We start from the raw sequence: 18819 nt of genomic DNA on the forward strand, positions 1-18819 counted from the left end.
ACGCAACATGGCCCCCACAGACCATTCCATCAAAGTTTGCAATCCAAAACGTCGCTCCTTCCATTCTGAGCCCTGCCGTGCACCCAAACAGTGGTTTTCTCACATATATGGGGTATTGGCGTGTTCAGGAGTAGTTGCACAACAACTTTAGTGGTCCAATTCCTCTTTTTACACTTGTGAAAAAAAAAAAAAAAAAATCGATGCTAAAAGATCATTTTGGGGGGAAAAAATGTGACTTTTTTATTTTCACGCCTCTACGTTCTAAGCTTCTGTGAAGCACCTGGGGGTTAACAGTGCTCACCACATAGCTAGATAAGTTCCCTGATTAGTCTAGTTTCCAAAATGGGGTCACTTATGAGGGTTTTCCACTGTTTAGGCACATCAGGAGCTCTCCAAACGCGACATGGCGTCTGATCTCAATTCCAGACAATTTTGGTTTGAAAAAGTCAAATGGCGCTCCTTGCTTTCTGAGCCCTGCCATGCGCCCAAACAGTGGTTTTCACCCACATATGGGGTATCGGCATATTCAGGAGAAATTGCACAGCTTTATTGGTCCATTTTCTTCTCTTAACCTTGTGAAAAAAACAAAAAATCATTGCTAAAATATCATTTTGGGGAAAAAATTTGATTTTTTTATTTTCACGCCTCTACGTTCTAAACTTCTGTGATGCGGGGGTTCAAAGTGCTCAGCACATAGCTAGATAAGTTCCTTGAAGGGTCTAGTTTCCAAAATGGGAGTACTTATGGGGGGTTTCCACTGTTTTGGCACATCAGGGGTTCTCCAAATGCGACATGGCGTCCAATCTCAATTCCAGCCAATTTTGGTTTGAAAAAGTCAAACGGCGCTCATTCCCTTCCAAGCTCTGCCGTGTGCCCAAACAAGGGCCCCCCCACATATGGGGTATGAGCGCACTCAGGACAATTTTGACAACTTTTGGGGTCCAATTTCTCCTGTTACACTTGGGAAAAGTAAACAATTGGGGACTAAAAGATCATGTTTCTGGAAAAAATATGATTTTTTACTTTCACGCCTGGGCGTTGTAAACTTCAGTGAATAACTTGAGTGTTGAAAGTGCTCACCACACATCTAGATAAGTTCTTTGGGGGGGTCTAGTTTCCAAAATGGTGTCACATGCGGGGCGTTTCCACTGTTTAGGCACATCAGGGGCTCTCCAAATGCGACATGGCGTCCAATCTCAATTCCAGCCAATTTTGGTTTGAAAAAGTCAAACGGCGTTAGTTCCCTTCTGAGCTCTGCCGTGCACCGAAACAGTGGTTCCCACCCCATATATGGGGTATCAGCGCACTCAGGACAAATTGGACAACTTTTGAGGTCCAGTTTCTCCTGTTACTCTTTGGAAAATAAAAAATGTGGGACTAAAAGATCATTTTTGGGGAAAAATTTTGATTTTTTATTTTCACACCTCTATGTTCTAAACTTCTGTGAAGCACCTGGGGGTTCAAAGTGCTCAACACACAACTAGATAAGTTCCTTGGGGGTCTAGTTTCCAAAATGGGGTCACTTGTGGGTGGTTACCACTGTTTAGGCACATCAGGGGCTCTCCAAACACGACATGGCGTCCGATCTCAATTCCAGCCAATTTTGGTTTGCAAAAGTCAAACGGCGCACCTTCCCTACCGAGCTCTGCCGTGAGCCCAAACAGTGGTTTTCGTCCAGATATGGGGTATCTGCAAACTGAGGAGAAATTGCACAACTTTATCTGTCCATTTTCTCCTTTTACCCTTGTGAAAATAAAAAAAAGTTGCTAAAATATCATTTTTGTGACTAAAATGTTAAATGTTCATTCTTTCCTTCCACATTGCTTCTGCTCCTGTGAAACACCTGAAGGGTTAATAAACTTCTTGAATGTGGTTTTGATCAGGTTGAGGGGTGCAGTTTTTAGAATGGTGTCACTTTTGGGTATTTTCTGCCATATAGACACCTCAGTGACTTCACTTTTTTTAGCAACCACCTCACATTTGGTTTTGTAAATTTTGTTGTAAAAATGAGAAATCGCTGGTCAACTTCTAACCCTTATAACTTCCTGACAAAACAAAAAAAATGTGTTTCCAAAATTGTGCTGATGTGAAGTAGACATGTAGGAATTTTTTATTACATTGTTAATTATTAAAATTCAAAGTTTGAAAATTCGAAAACTTTCGCCATATTTCCGTTTTTTTTCATAAACGGAAGTCATATTGAAGAAATTTTACAACAAACGTGAAGTGTAATATGTCACGAAATACAGTCTCAGAATCGCCAAGATCTGTTGAAGCGTTCCAGAGTTATTACCTCAAAAAGGGACAGTGGTCAGAATTGTAAAAATTGGCCCAGTCATTAACGTACAAACCACCTTCTGGGGTAAAGTGTAGCTGATTCAGAGGCTGTGGTGGAACACATAATGCATCCTCTCTGGACACTGAGGAGTCTTGAGATGCCCTACTCCTCTAGCTGCTTCTCCTACCACTCGTACAGCTGCCTCCCTTGTGTCCACGTCGATGGTGAGCGGTTGGCTGCTGCTGATTGCCTTGGTCCATAGTAACCAGGCAAAGCAAACTGGAGCCTAAGCAGCGACCTGCTCTGCTGCTCGCCCTTGAGAAGGGGAAGTCAGCGCCATCTTGTAAGGCCTCCCCCACGAAAGCTGACCAGGCATGTCGTCCTGACTGCCCCGGATGGCAATGCGTAGGGCGCTGCCATTTTCTTTCGGCACGCTCACTGACGTCACTCGGGCACGCTCATACCCAGTGTGCCTTGCGCCCATGACGTCAGCGGTGCGTACCACTTCTAGATGTGCTTCCCAGCCGCTCTATCACGCTGAGATTAGCAGTCTTTCAAATGACTTTATTCTGGCTGTAAGTTCATCATACAACTAAAGGTTTATTAATGGATAAGTGTCTTATAGATGCCTCTCCATTACTAACCTGTGGGCTTGATGTCACCAGAGAATACAAGTGTCACAAACTCCACAAATATTACCCCACTTGCCACTGCTACAGAGCAAGTGGGAAGATCTGGGAAAAGTACCAGCATTGGAACATCTAATAGCGGCTATTTATAGGATGGGAGGTCAATATCCATGGTTTCTTACCAGCCCCCTAGCTGTCTCCTTTAGTAAGGCTGGTTGTCAAAAACGTTAGGGGACCCCACAGTTTTTTTTAAATTATTAAAAAACAGCATGGGGACCCCTCTATTCTTGATAACCAGCCTTGCTAACTCCAACAGCTAAGGGTTGCAGCCCGAAGCTGTCAGTTTTGCCTGGCTATCAAAAATACATGAAGTTTTTTTTAGTTATAGAGCAGCCGACGCCTGCTCTCACTTATTAGTGGGAGTAGTAATCCCATCAGCTGCTACTATCAGCTGTATATAACTCTCAACATTCTGCAATCAGCGTGAGCAGGGGAGAATGATGAGAGTGGTCTTCAGCACCTCGCGCTGGGAAACAGCGCTAACTGTACCATTGCTTCCCAGGCGCCGGTACGTGTGGTACTGATGTGGCACACTGTTTCCATATGTATGCCACAAGGTCACTGATATCTCCGATACAGGAAATATCTGGCCGTGTGAAAACGCCTTTATGCTGATTAAAATGATAGCTTGGTTGATGAAATCCATATTTGTAGTTTCAGTTAATGAGACTCTCGCTTTCCGGGGCGGCTAAATGTGGTGCTCTGCTTACATACTCATCCTTATTAGTGATGAGCGAGTATGCTTGTTGCTCGGGTGATCTCCAAGTATTTGGATGTGCTCAGAGATTTAGTTTGTGTCGTCTCAGCTGCATGATTTGTACCTGCTAGACAGCCTGAATACATGTGGGAATTTCTTAACAAACAGGCAATCCCCACATGTATTCAGGCTGTCTAGCAGCTGCGGCGACACAAACTAAATCTCCAAGCAAGCCCAAATACTCGGGAAAACCTGAGCAACGAGCATACTTGCTCATCACTAGTCCTTATAGCTTATGACTGGAGATGAGCAAATCTGATCGGGTCAGGGCTTGTTCGGCAAGCTATATCACTTACTGAATAAGCTGCAGATGGAGCGCGGCTTACTGGATCGCTCCTGCTGATCAGCTGCTTGTGTCGCGGCCTGTTTGGTAGGTTCTCCATGCATGTGTCATAACTGTCACACAGCTGCAACACAAGCAGCTGCAGATCTGATCAGCTGGTGAAACCTACGAAGCCAGGCTCCCTCTGCAGCTTATTCAGTAAGTGCTATAGCTTGCCGAACAAGCCCTGACTGATCAAATTTGCTCATCTCTACTTCAGGGCTGTGGAGTCGGAGTCATGGAGTCGGTGCTCATTTTGGTGGAGTCGGAGTTGGAGTCGGTATAAAATGGACCGACTCCGACTCCTAAAATATATAATAAATTGGGTACAGTAATTCAATGCAGGATGTGCTGAATATTTTTTCATAGGAGTTTGGGAAAGTTATGAAATGTCCTATAAATGGCTGTTATATTCCTGATCTAAGGCTACATTCACACACAGCGTTTTTCCTGTGTTTTTTGAGGATACGTTTTTCAGCTGCAAAAGCTGATCATCTTTTTAAAAAACTGCATCACCTGAAAGGTTTTTGAGCTCATAGATAATGTTTTCAATAGCAAAAGCAGATTACAAAATCTGCTCTATCTATCCATTTATCTATATCTGTCTATCCATATCGTATCTGTACCAAAAAGAATGAAAACCGGGTAGTACACCAATATATATTCTGTTCTATATAAATATCTTGATTATTGGATCATAAAAATGATTAAATGTCTGAGGTTCACATTGTACTACAATAAATTTTTCACTTAAATATAAGCAATATGTGTGGGAGTCGGAGTCGTTGTAAGGGAAATTGAGGAGTCGGAGTCGCAGGTTTGGCTTAGGCTGGTTTCACATTTGCGTTTTTTAGCGCTGGAAAAAAACGCTAACCTGCGCATGCGTTTTTTCCCCTATATTTAACATGGGTGCGCATACCTGCGCGCTTGTAAGCGCATGTATGCGATTTTCATGCGCTGCGTTTTTTTGGGGTGTGCGATTGGATTTTCCAGACGCATCATGTTGCATTTTTTGGCCCTGCAAAAAAGCGCATGCGCACATATGCGCACGTTTTGCGCTAAAAATGGCCATTATAGCCTATGGATGCGCATATGTGCGCACTGGCATGCTCATGTAAGCGTTTTTTTGCATATGCGTTTTTTTTTTTTAACCATGGAATTTAGGGGTTTGAGTTAGAGTTAGGGTTAGTTAAGGGGGTTTAGGGTTAGGGTTAGGGTTGGGTTTTGGGTCAGGGTTAGGGTTTAGTATGGTTTGGTTAAGGGTTAGGGTCAGGATTAGGGTTAAGTATGGTTTTGTTAAGGGTTAGGGTTAAGTATGGTTTTGTTAAGGATTAGGGTCAGGGTTAGGGTCAGGATTAGGGTTAAGTATGGTTTTGTTAAGGGTTAGGGTCAGGATTAGGGTTAGGGTTAAGTATGGTTTTGTTAAGGGTTAGGGTCAGGGTTAGGGTTAGTTAGGGTTTGGGTTAGTTAGGGTTTAGGGTTTGGGTTAGGGTTAAGTATGATTTGGTTAAGGGTTAGGGTCAGGGTTAGGGTTAGTAAAGTCATGGTTTGGGTAGTGTGAGGGGCCACCTAAAAATGTTGGAAAAAAACACAAACGCGGTAAAAACGCGGTAAAAACGCATAAAAACGCTGCGTTTTTTTCATGCATGCTCATAAAAATGCTTGAAAAAAACGCAGCAGTTGTATGCTTATGTATGCGTTTTTTCAATGCGTTTTTTTGCGGGAAAAACGCGCTGCAAAAAAAAGCAAGTGTGAAACTAGCCTTACCGACTCCACAGCCCTGCTCTACTTATGACGTCACTGATCACTCAGAGACCTGCCCCCTATTTTACACACCTCATACGCTATTGGGAGGTTTGAAAAAAAAACCTGTTACATTCATTAAACAGTCAGTGGCACCTGCGCTGTAGCATGATACATGCCAAACATGCATATCTGGTTTAGTCCTATACTATCATGGGGGGATAAAGATTATCATGAGCTCCTCCAGACAATGGATGCTATGGCGCTGGCGCCGCCATTTTGATGGAGCCAAGTTTTATTGCTCCAGCAAAATGGTACCGATGCAGTAGCCTCTATCAGACCGCGATACAGGCTACTGCGCAGGCACCGCCACCATTTTAAAGAAGGTAATTTTCAATTCCCAGGATAGTATAGGACTAAAGCATAAATGCAAACAGGCGTGTATCCCGCTACAGCCCAGGAGCAGAGCCGCCACTTTCATTAATGTAAGTTTTGTATCCCCATGCGGTGTATAAGAAGAGGCAGGTCACTGACTGACCCTCAGAAGCCCATACAGACCAATATGTAAGCAGAGCACCACACAAAGCCACAGGCCGCCCCCGAGCTCAGCACTACATAAAAGGTCGTTTTCTGACGGCAGCTGTCCCTGTAAGAAAGGTAAAGTCTGGTGAGGGTCTCCTGCCAATAGGCGGCGGTGTTTGTGTGGCAGCACCTCCTGCGGCCAGGCCAGTGCAAATCCCGTGTGTGGCCCGGTAGCTGCACATCATACTGCTGCACGCCTATCCCGCCCTCCTATTTGGCCGCACCAGCTCCATCCTCCCCTGCGCGCAGACACCACGCCATAACGCTGACGCATTGCGTGTTCAGCAGGCGTGTGTGCATCCGCGCCGGATCTTCATGGAAAGGCTCCGCCCACCCATGAGCGCGTCCAAGAGAGAATTAAGTCCCTCCCTCCATAAAAACGGAAGCGGAGGGGCCGCGCTGGGTGAAGCCTTTGTTAGCCCCGCCTCTCCCGGGCTGCCGCAGTGAAATTGGGCGCGTTTGCGCAGTGACGTTCCTTTTTTTGTTGGAAGGTAAGGAAGGGATAGCATGGCGCCCGGGTTCTCGTGTATTCAGGCGGCGGTGTAGGCGGCCTTGTACGCGTGTGCAGGAGACTAGCCGGGCGGACGTGGCGGGGCATAGGCTAGAGTCGGAGTTAATTCTGTGGTGGTGAGTAAGCGGCCTCGGGCGGGGACAGAGCTCGTCGGTCTGGCGGGAGCTCCAGGCCGGACCGCGCCATGCTGGCTGCGCGGAATGTGGCTGAATGGCGGCAGTGGGTGAGGCTGCGGCCTCAAACTGAGGCTGGAATTGGGGATGCGCCTGGCGGCTCCTCACAGCTGCTCCCCGTGCGCTCCAGCTGTGTGAGGCCGCCATGTCTCGCCAGGCCTGTGGAGAGCAGAGTCATCCCGGCTGGGGGAGGGGGCGCTCCATGCCGACACCACTGGGCGATGCCGGCGGAGGGCCAGCTCCCGCACCGTGCAGGCGGCTTCCGTTTCCGAGGGCGGTCGGTCCTCACACGTGGACACAGGAGGGAGGCTTCCATACAGGGGCACATGTGAGCTCCGTGGCGGAGCTGCGTCAGTCCTGACTGCAGGGACCACCACAGAGGGGGCAGATCGGGCTGTCCTAACCTGCACTATATACTACTCACACCTATAGATCGTTCCAGACTGCAGGGACCACCACAGAGGGGGCAGATCGGGCTGTCCTAACCTGCACTATATACTACTCACACCTATAGATCGTTCCAGACTGCAGCGACCACCACAGAGGGGGCAGATCGGGCTGTCCTAACCTGCACTATATACTACTCACACCTATAGATCGTTCCAGACTGCAGCGACCACCACAGAGGGGGCAGATCGGGCTGTCCTAACCTGCACTATATACTACTCACACCTATAGATCGTTCCAGACTGCAGCGACCACCACAGAGGGGGCAGATCGGGCTGTCCTAACCTGCACTATATACTACTCACACCTATAGATCGTTCCAGACTGCAGCGACCACCACAGAGGGGGCAGATCGGGCTGTCCTAACCTGCACTATATACTACTCACACCTATAGATCGTTCCAGACTGCAGGGACCACCACAGAGGGGGCAGATCGGGCTGTCCTAACCTGCACTATATACTACTCACACCTATAGATCGTTCCAGACTGCAGCGACCACCACAGAGGGGGCAGATCGGGCTGTCCTAACCTGCACTATATACTACTCACACCTTATAGATCGTTCCAGACTGCAGCGACCACCACAGAGGGGGCAGATCGAGCTGTCCTAACCTGCACTATATACTACTCACACCCATAGATCGTTCCTGACTGCAGGGACCACCAGAGAGGGGGCAGATCGGGGTGTCCTAACCTGTACTATATACTACTCACACCTATAGATCGTTCCTGACTGCAGGGACCACCAGAGAGGGGGCAGATCGGGGTGTCCTAACCTGCACTATATACTACTCACACCTATAGATCGTTCCTGACTGCAGGGACCACCACAGAGGGGGCAGATCGGGGTGTCCTAACCTGCACTATATACTACCAAAACTGTAGCTCGGTCCTGACTGCAGGGACCACCACAGAGGGGGCAGATCAGGGTGTCCTTACCTGCACTATATACTCCCACAACTATAGATCGGTCCTGACTGCAGGGACCACCACAGAGGGGGCAGATCGGGCTGTCCTAACCTGCACTATATACTACTCACACCTATAGATCGTTCCTGACTGCAGGGACCACCAGAGAGGGGGCAGATCGGGGTGTCCTAACCTGTACTATATACTACTCACACCTATAGATCGTTCCTGACTTCAGGGACCACCAGAGAGGGGGCAGATCGGGGTGTCCTAACCTGCACTATATACTACTCACACCTATAGATCGTTCCTGACTGCAGGGACCACCACAGAGGGGGCAGATCGGGGTGTCCTAACCTGCACTATATACTACCAAAACTGTAGCTCGGTCCTGACTGCAGGGACCACCACAGAGGGGGCAGATCAGGGTGTCCTTACCTGCACTATATACTCCCACAACTATAGATCGGTCCTGACTGCAGGGACCACCACAGAGGGGGCAGATCAGGGTGTCCTTACCTGCACTATATACTCCCACAACTATAGATCGGTCCTGACTGCAGGGACCACCACAGAGGGGGCAGATCATGGTGTCCTTACCTGCACTATATACTTCCACGACTATAGATCGGTCCTGACTGCAGGGGCCACCACAGAGGGAGCAGATCGGGGTGTCCCACCCTGCACTACTCCCACAGCTATAGATCGGTCCGTCTTCAAGAACCACCACAAAGGTCAGATCGGGGTGTCCTAACCTGTACAATATACTACTCCTACCAATGTATATTAGTTCTGATTGCAGGTTCCACCACAGAGGAAGCAGATAGGGGTGTCCTAACCTGCACTATATACTACTACCAATGTATATCGGTCCTGACTGCAGGGGACACCACAGAGGGGGCATATCTTGGTGTTCTAACCTGTACTATATACTACGGGTTACATACTCACCACTGGGTGCAGGGACTCCCTTCATGGGAGACATCAATATTGACAAGTGGAGTGAGCATGTGACCTAAAGACAGTCCTGACTGCATGGACCACTACATGGGTGACAGGTCACTATGTATTTGGTCTTGACCTATGTATATTGGTGTGGACACGCAACCCTTGTTATACAAGCTCTGACCGTAGGGACCACTAGCATCCTAACCTGTGTTATTTTCTCAGTACTCGTAGACACCCACCAATATGGCAGATGAGATCGATTTCACCACTGGAGATGCAGGGGCTTCCAGCACTTTCCCCATGCAGTGCTCTGCCCTGCGCAAGAACGGATTTGTGGTTCTGAAGTCACGTCCATGCAAGATTGTTGAGATGTCAACTTCCAAGACTGGCAAGCATGGTCACGCCAAGGTAATGAGATGTACATGAAATATTAACTCTTCAATAGTTTGCATTAATGTAACATGAGCAGAGACCATAACTTTTTTTTTTTTTTTTTTGTTTTCCTCTAAAGGTTCACCTTGTTGGTATTGATATCTTTACTGGTAAGAAGTATGAAGATATCTGTCCTTCTACCCACAACATGGACGTCCCAAATATTAAGAGACATGATTACCAGGTAATGGTTTATGCTGAAGTGTGTCCAGTATTCTTTGTCCTAAAGAGACAGTTAAACTACATGGTTATAGGAATGAGTGTTCTTAAGAACTCATTTCACAATATTTGTGCAGTGTATATAAGCTGCAGACCAACAAGCAAATTATGGTACCTGGGGTGATAAGATCATGGGCAGCACGGTGGCTCAGCCTTGCAGCGCTGGAGTCCTGGGTTCGAATCCCACCAAGGACAACATCTGCAAGGAGTTTGTTTGTTCTCCCTGTGTTTGCGTGGGTTTCCGCCGGGTATTTCGGTTTCCTCCCACATTCTAAAGACATACTGATAGGGAATATAGATTGTGAGCCCCATCGGGGACAGCGATGTACCTGTAAAGCGCTGCGGAATATGTTAGCGCTATATTAAAAAAGAAAATAAAGATTATTATCATGCTTCTCGGCAGCACATTGTCCTTTGTAAACAGGAACCTCACTTGGGGAGCCATGGCAGCCTCTGTACTGACCAATATAGCTGATCAGTGTGCATGTGATCTGCCTATTAAATGAACACCAAGTAAAAAAAAAAAAAATGCTTCTGGTCTGCAGCTGTTCTATACAAAGAATCACACCGTTAAATGGATATTTAGGTTCTAAGTTTTCTGCTGTATTCATGTTTTGTATGGCTTGAAACAGATTAGCGTTCCAGATTTGCATAGGGGTTTAATGGCTCCCATTGAACCTCTGAGCTGGTGGTCACAATGGTGGCTGTAAAGTGCCCTGTTTGAACAGGGCAATGGCTGTGCATGTTACAAATTCTCCATTCATTGTCTATGGGACTGCACAAGGTGGGCACGTCCTGTGCTTGGATATGTTTTAGTGCTATAAACCATGTACTACTGGTGTACTGAAAGTTGTCACCTACCGTGTAACGTTTGAATGAAGCGTTTAAAGGGAACCTGTCGGCTGTTTTGGCTGCTGTAAGATGCGGCCATTGCCTTTCAGGGCTTATCTACGGCATTCTATAATGCTGTAGCTAAACCCCCAGTCCGACCTGAAAGATAAGAAAAATAAGTTTTATTATACTCACCTGGGGGGGCGCCTTTCTGGTCCAATGAGTGTCCCGGGTCCGGCGCCTCCCATCTTTTTGCACCGCTGCCCTCCTGCTTGCTTTATCGCACCCCAGCATCGCGCTCCTGCGCAGGTGTACTTATGTTCCCTATTGAGGGCAGAGTAAAGTACTGCAGTGCGCAGGTGCTGGGTCTCTGACCTTTCCCTGCGCAGTGCTTTGCTCTGCCCTCAACAGGGAAGATAAGTACACCTGTGCAGAAGTGTGATGCCGGGAGCCATGAACAAGCAAGAAGATGGCATGTGCCTGACCTGTGACACCCGTTGGACCGCCCCCGGGTCAGTGTAATAAATATATATTTTTCTTATCTTTCAGGTCGGATAGGGGGCTTATCTACAGTGTTATAGAATGCTGCAGATAAGCCCTGACGGCAGCGGCCGCATCTTATTGTGGCAAAACGAGGTGACAGGTTCCCTTTAATAATGAGCACAGCCCTGATCTGTGGACAATTCAAGAAAGTCAGACAACCTTGTTAGACCAATTAGAAAGAAATGAGTTTAAGGCATATGTCTGATTTTAACATGCCTGTAACGTTAATTGTGAAGTGGAAAATTTCCATAACTTTGTACAAGCCTTTATTACTAGTATAGCTACTAATATCGGCATATCTGGTCCTACAGAACTGAATCTCACTCGTTACAAACATAGCAATTTTTATTGGCATTACAAAGTGCCAATTGCTAATATAGCAGTGACCAGAAGCTAAAGGCTGAGCTTCTCGTATTCCTTATTCCAGATCCCAGTAGAACTGGTCAAAGGTACACTATTTGTCAGATTAACTTTCAGCTCCTTCACTATTTTATAGTTGATCAATCCTGCCTAGTTTATTGGAAAAGGCTGAGTAATGTGTATGGGGGTCTTAAGGGCCTGTCACACTAAGCGATATTGCTGTAACGTCACTGTTTTTTGTGACGTAGCGGCGATATTGCTAGCGATATTGCAATGTCTGATACTTGCCTCCGACCGGCTCCCCGCTGGTTATCGCTGATTGCGCGAGAACGTCCTGGGCCGTTTCTCGTCGTCGGCTTCCTGTGGCACCGACGAGTGACGCATGGACGCGGGCGGGAGGACGTCAGGATCGCCTCGTCTGACAGGTAAGTAAGACTATGTGCACACGTTGTGGATTCGCTGCGGGTTTTTCCCGCGTGGAAACGCAGGTAAAGTGACCTGCGGTTTGGTCTGCGGTTTTGCCCTGCGGTTTCACACCTCTACTATGTTAAAGGTGTGAAACCGCCCAAACAATTGACATGCTGCGGTTTGTAAACTGCAGCGTGAGCACAGCGTTTTTGAAAACCCATAGGCTTTCATTGTACTGTACCATGTCAGCGGAACTGCTGCGTTTCCGCAGGGCCAAATCCGCTGCGGAAGGAAACGCAGCAGAATCCGCAACGTGTGCACATAGCCTAACAACCCCTGCTATGTCGCTGGTGAGATCTGCCTGTGTAGCAGCTCACTAGCGACCACATAGCGATGCACCAGCGATCCTTACTGCGTCATATCGCTGGTCGGGATCGCTGGTACATCGCTAAGGCTAGTTTCACACTAGCGTTTTGAAGCGCAGCGACGGCCTGCGCACGGCCGCCGCTAAGCCCCGCCCCCGCCGGTAGCTCCGCCCACCGGCGCATGACGCTGCATGCGCCCTGCGTCCCCTATCTTTATCACTGGGGGCGCAGGCCGTGCGCAGTATGCGTTTGGCGGCGCATGCGTCCTTTTGACGGTGCGCCGACCTGCGCCAAACACAACCTGCTGCAGTTTGGTTGCGTCGGCGCACCGTCAAAAAGGCGCATGCGCCGCCAAACGCATACTGCGCACGGCTTGCGTCCCCTGTGATAAAGATAGGGGACGCAGGGCACATGCAGCGTCATGCGCCGGTGGGCGGAGCTACCGGCGGGCGTGGCGGTGGGCGGGGCTTAGTGGCGGCCGTGCGCAGGCCGTCGCTGCGCTTCAAAACGCTAGTCTGAAACTAGCCTTAGTGTGACAGTACCTTTACAGTGATGCACTCAGCTAAACAAAGTGGGTATGGAGAGATGGGGCGACTGCTTTCTGAGCTGTATGGGCACCTTATACTGATGCTGCCATTGGTTACATGGACAGCTGTAAGAAGGCTTTGCAATTTCTGATCTCAGAATTGTTACTGGCATAAACAGATTAATCTCTGCTAAAAGCCAAGATCCTTGGATCAGGAACAGACATTTGACATTTTAAAATTTTCCCAAATTCTTATGAAAACATTTACAGTACATACTGGATGGTACTACTGTACACTTTATTATATATTGTTGGAGTCAGTTCATTTTATACCGGCTCAACCAAAATGGACACTGACTCCGACTCCACAGCCCTGGGTATAAAATGGTTTAATACATGTCCCCATAGAGACATGAGATTAGTGACATGTAACCTCAGAATTCCATTGTATTTTCCTCTCCGTGGTATTGGTGACATTTTCTCTTGTACGTATTTGGTAGCATGAGTGTCATATTATGGATAACACTTTTTCTAGTTTGACTCCAATAAACCCCCATTCATTCAGCACCCCTGTTTGTGGGGGTTTTGGTGGCTAGTATGTAACCTGAATGGTTGTTTTCTGCTATTTTTAAAGTTTATAGGTGGTGTTGTACATGTTAACCATTAAATCACCTCCCTGCTCTAGTGCTGCTCTTTGCCCGACCAGAAGCACTAACTAACAGGGTCTGGTTGTCATCGCCTGTTTCAGCTTGCATTCAACAGGTTTGTTTAAAAGGGGTTGTCCACTACTCTGACAACCCATTCTCAATCTGTAGGTTTGCACTCAGTAAAACTTGTACTCCAATCAGATGCTGTTGCTGTTCCATCAGTCTGCTCTCCTGTCTACATCATGCGGTCCCTGTTGCCGCTCAGCGGCAGCTTCATTCTCCCTGCCTTCGGAGAAATGGCATATATCCAGAGGAAGTGAGAATAGCAGCAAGTGATGTGTAGCAAGGTCATGAGAGCCAGTGCTGCCACCGGAGGGCAGTACAAGTGTTGTATTACTGGGGGCAAACATTTGGATTGAGGAGGTTGTCAGAGTAGTGGACAACCCCTTTAATAGAACTGGTCTCAATAGTTTTATACATGTAAAGTAACATGACAAAGTAACTGCCTGGATTGGCATCAGCTTTCTGCCACTCCTCCAGTCTGTTTTAGCTGCAGTAGTGACACTACAGTGCACATCCCCACTGCAGCCAATCACTGCACTCAAAAGCCCATGCTATCTGCTGGGGGTATTGACGATGTGACTAGTTCATGTCATCACTGCGGCAGAGAGCAGCTTTTGAAAACCCGTTTTGTTAATGAAAAACCCCTTTAACTTTAAAAATGAGCAGAAAACATCCTAAGGTTTAATTGAATGCCATTAATCTTGTTTTAGCTAATATTTGTTAAAGGTGCTTTTGGCCATTTATTTTGAGCCAGTGTAAGAAGGTCCACGTTATTAGCAGGTCTGTGCTGGTGGCTTTAGAGACATCTAATGTTGGGCAGCCCCTGTTAAAACATCTGGGCATCATTTGGCAAAGTGGAGAGGACAGCAGGTGCTGCCCTGGATGGCTAGATGTAAACATTGCACATGGATGCCACAGTTTGCCTATCTGCATCACTGGAATGGGTGTCCCCAGTTCCACTCATACAGTTGCAATGAGGTATTTGGGTAGTGGACTACACTAGCGCAACAACCAAAGTCTTTGAGCATGGTGTACGGCAGTTATTGTTACTGGACTTTCTAACCTTTTCTGGTTTGTCAAAATGAACTATACATTTAAAGGTGGCTGTCTCATGGCAATTGTGACAATTTTCTATGATTTTTAAAAATATGTAAAAGGAAGCAGTGACAAACTTCATGAGCACATAATGTACTTTCAAACATGCAAGGTTTTAATGGCTTAATTCTGAAAGGGTTGTAATATGAGGATTTGAATTTCAGAAGCCAAACTTGTCAGGGCAGCTGCCACGGTGGTTCTAGGTTTTTTGGAAAACAAGTTGTGGGGGTATGTTTAGCCAAATCTAGATATGTATTCAAGAGAGGACTCATACTAGTAGCATCTCCTTTTAGTCTTGGCTCAAATTTCATTTTTCTCCCCCCAAAATTAAACCACCCATGAAGAGGCTGCTGTATTATAAGCAATGTCTACATGGTTTAATATCATATTTGTCTTTGACAAGTTTGCATTTGGAAACTTGACAGTAATGAATAGCATAGCCTGCCATGCTCTGTAGCACACTGTTTTCTTACATGGGTAAATGCAGATACAAACCTAAGTAAATCATAACCACCTTATGTTTAAAAAAATAAAATAAAAGTATCCTATGCAATATTTGATTTAATTAAACATACCATATATACTCATGTATAAACAGGTTTTTCAGCACTTTGTTTTTTTTGTGCTGAAAACTTCCCCCCTTGGCTTATACACAAGTCATTTGTCCCAGAAAGGGAGAGCAGCGGGTCACAGAGGCAGGAGCCGGCGTGCACAGTTGCAGCTGCCGTCTTCCAGCACGTCCTACATGCCTTCCTGCATGCCCTCGCTGCATCTCCTTCGTTCCAGCAGTGTTTCCAGCCAAGCGATCACGTGGCCCCGCTCACTAAGGTAATGAATATTCACGCCTCTCCACTCCCAAAGGTGAGGAATGAATATTCATGATAATGAGTGGGGCCACTTGATCGCTCTGCAGGAAATGCTGCTGGTGCCAGAACAAACTAGATGCTGCGAGGGCACGCAGAAAGGTAAGTAGGATGTTTATTGCATACAAGAACAGTGATGGGGGAGCCATGCATACTTGGCTTATACTCGGGTCAATAAGTTTACCCAGTTTTTTTGTGGCAAAATTAGGCGGTCTTGTCAATGACTGACAGCTATGCCTATGATTCACAAGTTTTGTGACACAACAGTGATCTCACCAGCGAGATCGCTGTGTGACTGCAATCAGCGACCGGCCCCCTGCTGGTATCGCTGATCGCTGCAAGAAACCTCTGGACATTTCTTTCGTCGCTGATCTCCCGCTGGCCAGCACACATCGCTGCGTGTGACAGGCGGGAGACCAGCGATCAGCTGGTAACTAATATACACATCGGGTATCCAAGGGACGTGCGTCCTTTAGATACACGATTTGTACGTTAGTTACCGGCTCCCTGCATTAGCGCGCTGGTAACTAACGAACACAGCGACGCCGCGCGCTCGACGTCGCTGTGCTGATCGCTGGTGAAGCTCTGTGTGACAGCTCACCAGCGATCACATAGAGACTTACCAGCGATCCTGACACGTTGATATCGTTGTTGGGATAGCTGGTAAGTCGCTATGTGTGACTCCAGCATTACTCTTGGTGAGGTCTTTGAAAGGAAAAAAATTTTTAACACAGTAAACATTAAGGTGTATTAGAAAATGTTTGCAAAAGACTGGCTATACAGCTAGTAGCATGCACATCCATTACTTGTTGCAAGAAATGACATCTGTCCAGTAAATGTGTACTTTGTATTTTTTTTTTTTTTTTCCACACATCTAGCTGATTGGTATTAACGATCGATACCTGTCCCTGCTGACTGACAGTGGTGATGTTCGCGATGACCTTAAGCTGCCAGAAGGAGACCTGGGAAAGGAAATAGAATCTAAATTTGAAGCAGGAGAGGAGATTATGGTAAGGGATATTTTATACTGGATTTTTGGTGAAGAGGAGACTGACAAATGTGGGCATCCCTCGTGGTGAAGACTATCCCAATGACTAGATTTGGACAATGTTGAGCACAATTTGTAAAGGCAGCTTGGACTGTGTACAACAAACTGATGGCACTTTGAAACTTGCACTCTATAATGGCAGCATAAGCAATATTGCATCTTGTCCGAAGTAGGGCATACAGTGATTTGTAAGGGGTTTGTTTTTGTGGGAGCGTTAATCCAGAGGATGGGTACAAAGTTAATACCAAGAGCTATGCCACCATGTAATATAGCAAGTTTGTGCTAATTGTGCATGCCCCCACTCATGCCCAATGTAATGTGACTGAGAAATATTGTAGTTCTATTCTAATATTGCACTTTTATCTTGCAGGTCTCAGTCTTGTATGCAATGAATGAAGAATGTGCGGTAGCCATCAAGGCCATGACCAAATAAACAGGGATCCCTGGCTCGAGCGATCTGCTCAGGTCAAGATAAACAGATCTTAAATTTGGTTCTGATTGTCACCAAAGCTATGGCCTTCACAAAAACCTCATTTCTTTTTGACTTGACTTGTTTGCAAATACTGCTGGATTCTAAATTTGGTTATGCAGGTTAACTGGTAATTTCCAAATCACTGCACTGCAGAAATTTCTTGAGTTACCTTTCACATTCTTAGAGGTGTTAATTTGAGGGTCCAATAAAGTGACTCTTTGAATGAGGTATTTGGCATCAGTTTGTCCATGATGCATAGTTTAAATCAGGCTTTTAGTTCAATTGGGGGAAGCACTTGGAATTCTAAAGGTAATTTAATAAAGCAAATATAACAATGCAGAGCTGTCTATACCTTACTAATATGTAGAACGAGAAGACTTAGAATATTAAATCTATTGCATGTTAGACTGAAACACAAAGTGCCAAGTATATCACTTGGACAGAAGAAATGTGAGTGATTTAGAAATGCCAGTTGATGCTCTGTCTCCTGCCCTTCCTTATTAAAATAAAAAAAAAAGTTAATCCTGGTGGCCATGTGCAAGTAAATTGTATTACCTCTGTATTCTCTGCCAACATGTTGGCTGCATATTGTAACCTTATTAAAAACAAATGGTGTCAAAGCCTGCCTACAGTCTAGACAGGCACTTGGTATGTTGGGTGATTCTACATAGCAGGCATACATGGCACAAAATGAGGATTAGAGTTGTCAATGCTACAGATTTTCACTCGAGGCCTTTGTCATGAGACTGAAAAAAAAAAAAAAATAAAAATAGAAAAATGCAGTTCAGTTGCTTTTTTTTCTTTTATTGTATTTATCTTGAAATATTAAACATAGTAAAGACCTTCCCAGGAATTGATTTTGCGGTGCTTCCAGTGTGATTTCTTTAAAATGTTTTGGTTTTTTTTTGTAATACAAATGTGGACACTAGAAATGCAATTTGAGTTGCATTTACCCATACAACCCTCACAAAATCAATTTTAATATTTGCATCCTTTGTTTATCAAATGTATTTGTCCACGGCCTCTTTCGGGACTCTAGGGTATCGCTTCTGAATAATCTGAACCTGGGGTGGGTTAATTTTTTGGCTTACTGTGCATTTTATGACTAAGTTTTCAGGTGCACAGGTTAGGCAGTGTTACTGGGACATGAACATATAGTTATACTTTACAATCACAAATTGTGATTACTACAAAGCCATTTACCCCTTCAGCCACAGCTGTAAATCTCAAGTTGGTGGTGGAAAACTGAGTTTATTGTAAAATTCCAGTTTTCTTCCCCCAAGTATATCCTGAGCAAGCAGTTTGATTCTCTTCTGTTAGTGTTGCTCAAACATACCTTGCATGCATTGTTAATGGGGTTTGTCATGGTCCCTGATACCTGAAAGTGTCCTGCTCTTCTGTCCTTGACAATTTGCATGGATTGAAAGTTAATTGAACAATAGAAATAACAGGATAGTGGAAGAAGGGTGAAGTCATAAAAGCTGCACATGGTATATGTTGTGGTGTAAAGGCCATTGGATATAGTGAATGTTGCATCAGAGGTAAGTACACCAATACATCCATTCCTAATGTTAGGATAACCACTG

General features: G+C 46.0%; 1 protein-coding gene across 2 annotated transcripts; it reads left to right on the forward strand.

Moving 5' to 3' along the window:
* The first annotated feature begins 6713 nt into the window (after positions 1–6713).
* Positions 6714–18090, forward strand: EIF5A2 (eukaryotic translation initiation factor 5A2). 2 transcript variants are annotated; one of them, XM_073578866.1, is made up of 5 exons: positions 6714–6862; positions 9584–9769; positions 9873–9977; positions 16592–16723; positions 17132–18090. In XM_073578866.1, the coding sequence occupies exons 2-5, from the start codon at positions 9605–9607 to the stop codon at positions 17192–17194; spliced, it is 465 nt and encodes a 154-aa protein (XP_073434967.1). In that variant the 5' UTR covers positions 6714–6862; positions 9584–9604; the 3' UTR covers positions 17195–18090. The 2 variants fall into 2 exon arrangements, with proteins under 2 accessions (XP_073434967.1, XP_073434968.1); XM_073578867.1 differs by lacking the exon at positions 6714–6862 and adding an exon at positions 6883–6998.
* Positions 18091–18819: the final 729 nt, after the last annotated feature.

Source organism: Dendrobates tinctorius, unplaced genomic scaffold (genome assembly GCF_039654945.1).
Source record: "Dendrobates tinctorius isolate UK_male_01 unplaced genomic scaffold, ASM3965494v1 ptg000060l, whole genome shotgun sequence".
Classification (NCBI taxonomy): domain Eukaryota; kingdom Metazoa; phylum Chordata; class Amphibia; order Anura; family Dendrobatidae; genus Dendrobates; species Dendrobates tinctorius.